The 4106-nt window shown below is 62.7% G+C and overlaps 1 protein-coding gene across 1 annotated transcript in view; it reads right to left on the reverse strand.

The window, feature by feature from the left end:
* Window positions 1-896: 896 nt before the first annotated feature.
* The window catches only part of Kiaa0930 (KIAA0930 ortholog), a 25546-nt gene continuing 22336 nt past the window's right edge, over window positions 897-4106 (reverse strand). The window contains exons 12-13 of the mRNA XM_013025712.1: window positions 2493-2651; window positions 897-2012 (exon numbers count right to left, since the gene is read on the reverse strand). Coding sequence (XP_012881166.1) covers window positions 1972-2012; window positions 2493-2651 — 200 coding nt within the window. The 3' untranslated portion in view covers window positions 897-1971. The remainder of the gene's footprint in view (window positions 2013-2492; window positions 2652-4106) is intronic.

Consider the following 4106-nt stretch of genomic DNA (forward strand, 5'->3'; position numbering starts at 1 on the left):
AGTCTAGTTATTGAGTGCCTGTGGGCAAGTCTCACACTCAGGACCAGAAGTGCTACCTGGAGAAGAATTTAAAGACTGAGAAAGGTAGACACAGCTGAGCATCTGGCCATGTGTGCAGCAGCGCTGAGTGGTCTGGCCGTGCCAGGGCCTCACGTCCAGCTTGACTTGAGCCACTGCGCCTCATAGCTCCACTCTGTTTCCTCAGCGGCAACATCAGCGCTCCCTGGACGTCTGGGATAGGCCTGCCTGCCACAGGTGCCACACATTGTGATCCAATCCCGAGGGATGTCCCTGGGTAGCACATCCTCACATTCCTGCACCTGACCCCACAATCACCCCATCTTACAGAGAGCCAGCCCTTGCTGGGCCCAGCCAGGAGTGCCCGGCGGAGCCTCGGGGCTGGACCTGGCTCCACAGGTGCCCTGGAGGCTTCTCGCTCCGTGCATGCAGGGGCCACTGCATTGCTGCCAGGCCTGGACCACCCCGCCCTCCCAGGGAGACTGGTCAGGACTATGTTCCTCCTGAGCTCCCAGGCAGTCCAGGGAGGCAAAGGTCCGGAAGCCGTTTGGTGCTGGCCACACATGGTGGCGGCACTGCAGAACCAGTGGTGCCCAGAGCGCTCTGCTCGGACACCCTGGGCAGGACCCAACTCTGCGGCCTGCAGACACTGGTCACAGGACCCTGATGGAGCCGGGAGGCGGCGCGGCCTGAGCAGGACGGGGCCCCACCCACCACAAGTGACGCAGCAGGCACACAGCGGGCCGGGCCGGGAGCGGGGCCTCCGTGGGCCCAATCTACGCTGGAGATGGCTGTGACCACTCCTTGGCGGTGGTGCACAAAGCCCTGGAGACTTCAGTGAGGTACGTGGTATCAGCCCCATTTACAGGTGGGCAGACTGAGGCAGAACGAAATGCAATAGCTTGTTTTTAATAACAACATACAAAATCTCGAGAAAGGCCCAAAGCAGTCCCCATTTCTGGAGCAGGCAGAGTGGCCATGGGAGAGCAGGCTCCCGCTCCCTCCTCTGCCCACCAGGGATCTCTGCACACGCTGCCGGAGCCCAGCAACGTAAGGCCCAGCTTCCAGTGGATTCCGGTTGGTAAGAGGGGCCTCGGCTCCTGAGCGCGCGCTGCTAGGCCTCGGCTGCACCGGCAGCTGGCTCAATGCTCCCGCACGGCTGGGCGGCTCCTCTGTCTGTGCCCCGGCCTGCGCCCCGGCCAGAGGACACAGGCTGGAGGAACGGGAGAGGAAATGCCTGGCCCACAGCCTTCCAGGGCAGATCCAACCCCAGCCCACATCAGCCCCCGCAGCACAGGTCCCATCCTGCCTACTACCAGATCTCCACCTGCCCTCAGAATGCACACTCTGGCTCGGCCGCCAAGGCCGGAGCAGGGTGTCCTGGGACTGGAGGTGTGTGTTGGCGGTGTTCTTTGGCTGGAAGCAAAAGGCCATTCTGGAAGGATCGGGGCCTGTGTGCTCAGCTCGAGGCTGATCTGGCTGGACCTGCCGTGGGGAGAGGTATTCACAGCCTGGGGCAAAGCCACCAGACTCCCCACAGTGACCGACCGTGACAAAAGTGGTAAGTAGGGCGGGAGGTGGGGCCGACTTGGACACACGTCATCAGTACCACGTTACAAACCCCCGACATGGACAGTCTGGCTCACTGAGGGCCCGAGCGGGGCGCCGGCCTCTTGGTGTCTCCGACCCTCGTTGGGTGCAGAAGGCTCTTTGCAAATGGGCTGGGGTGCCGGGGATGGGCACAGGGGCGCAGAGCCAGCATGGAGGAGGACGAGGCACTTCAGTTTGGGCTGGTGTTCATGGAGTTGGCCCAGGCCCCAGGAGTCGAGTGGCCCTGCATGGCTGCGGCGCTGGCGCTGGCTCGTTACAGAAGACCTTGGTGGCGGTGGCAGGTAGGCACTTGGCAGCATTCCCAGGGCCAGGTGGGCCGGGGCTCCGCAGGCTCTGCGCACATTAGGTCATCAGGATGGGTTTCTGCCGTACTTCCAGGATGTCTAGGGCGGCGGGAAGGAGGCAGGACAAAGAAACTCAAGCCGCTGTGCTCAGGTGGCCACCACACCTGAGCCACCACCGTGCCTGAGCCGCCATGCCAGACCACCTCGCCCGAGCCACATGCCTGGGCTGACAACTCTTGGGAAGGGAGCTGCTATGGCCTGGACACCTCTGCCAAGGCCTCACAGAGCTGCAGACCCCCCCAGCCGGCCCCTGCAGCCTACATTCCAAACTTACCCTAACACAGACAGCCAAAGCCCAGCTGAGGCCCAGCAGAAGAGACCCCCAGGGGAACAGGAGTACACAGAACCCAGCCCTGAGGCCGCGGGGCGGGGCCTGGGATGGTGCGGGAGGGAGCAGCGAGGACCCCAGGAAGGGGTACAGAGCGAACTGCTGGTTCTGAGAGCCAAGCCCACAAGGAGCCCCACAAGGCAGCCTTGGCGCCCTGGCCCCGAGCGCTGCCCCGAAGCCGGCCTCATTACCTGTTAAGATCCGATGCAGCGGCAAAGTGACGTAGGTCAAGTGTGCATAGAGAAGGAAATTCCCGTCAGCTCGGCTTAGCTTCAGCCAGGACCCGACCAGCGACCGCCCCGTGCCAGACAGGGACCGAGACCGCAGGTTGGTTGCATTGTGTAGATCGGCTGCAGGGAAGAAGGCCAAGTTGGGGGTGCAGCAGAGAAAAGCTCTCATTCTCAGCGAATACCCCTTTGGTTGTGGCCCAGAGCTCCCTAAGAATGCCCCCCCACTCCCCCCTCCCCCCGCCCCGCCCAGGGAAACCAGTGCACCCAAGAACAGCTGCCTCCTCACCTCCAACCACTGCACCCCCTCCCCCTGCGGCTGCACCCCCCTCCCCTTGCCATCTCCTGCAGGGCCTCTGCTCCCTGCTTCTCTGTCCAAAGGTCAGAGTCTCTTGGTGGGTTTGTGATGCCTGGTACTGGAATTGGGCCCTGGCAGGTACAGAGCAGGGGTTCAGTAGGCCTGGAACCACAGCTGTCACACAGTCCCATAGCCAGGGGACCTCCCTGGGAAGGCAGACCCAGGTGGCTACCAGCACTTTGCTACCAATCTGGACATGCGGGTTGGGGGGGGTGAGGGGGTTGGTTTTACAACACAGCCCTGTCTGCAGGGGGCAGCACTCAGACCACATGCCAGCGCTGCGGAGAGGCCAAGGCCACGCAGGGAGGGTCCGGGCTGCAGCCGTGTCTCCAGGCCCCACGGCCCCAGCTTCTCATCAGGACTCCTGGGTGAGGACGGTGACTGCCACCTCTCCACCGGGGCCTCGCTCAGGGCCTGGCCTGGGCCATTAAGGGAGCCTCCTCTCGCATTTGTTCAACACACACTCACACAGAGCCAGAGAGGCACCAGGCTGTTCCAAGGACAGCAAGGGTCCATCAGACTCAGCTGGTCCATCCTGGCCAGCTGGGTCCGTCAGAGTCTCGAGCCTGTTCCCAAAGTCCACTTTCCACCCAGGTGTTTGAGTGGGCAGCGCTGCCCTGGCTCATGGGACTGAGGACTCCGAACCCATCTGCAGCGGCACTGACCACTGCCAGGACGCTGGGAAGGGCGGATGTGCAGAGGATTTCCGGACCTGTGGGCAGACACCTAGACCACAGGCTGAGGCCAGAGAGGACACGCGACAGGAAAGCTCACAGAGCACAGGCAGCCCCGAGGCCAGAGATGGGCCAGGCAGCCTGAAGGATGCTCACAACAGAAAGTTCTTGAGAAAGAACCGGCCCGACAGTGGCAAAGGCACAGGAGCAGGAAGCCAAACCAGCTCCCTGCTGCATACCAGCTGCAGCCTCAAAAGCAGCCTTTCTTGATGAGGCACCAGAAAAGTCCAGAGACCTCTGAACCCTGGGGGCGGGGCAAGGGGCAGGTGCTGTGCCCATGGGCAAAGGGCTCCTCGAGGCAGGACTTCCCCGTCCCAGTTCCCAGATTAGCCTGTGCATGGACTGGCTGTCTGAGTGCTATTGAACGAGTGGCCAAACCAGAAATGAAAGCTGCCAGTCTAGACAGGGGAGAGGGGGCAGGCAAGGGAAAAGAGTCAGGGGAGAGGGGCCAGGGGAGAGGGGGTAGGGGGAGGAGGATAGGGGAAA

This window comes from Dipodomys ordii, unplaced genomic scaffold, assembly GCF_000151885.1.
Source record: "Dipodomys ordii isolate 6190 unplaced genomic scaffold, Dord_2.0 Scaffold87, whole genome shotgun sequence".
In the NCBI taxonomy this organism is placed as follows: Eukaryota; Metazoa; Chordata; class Mammalia; order Rodentia; family Heteromyidae; genus Dipodomys; species Dipodomys ordii.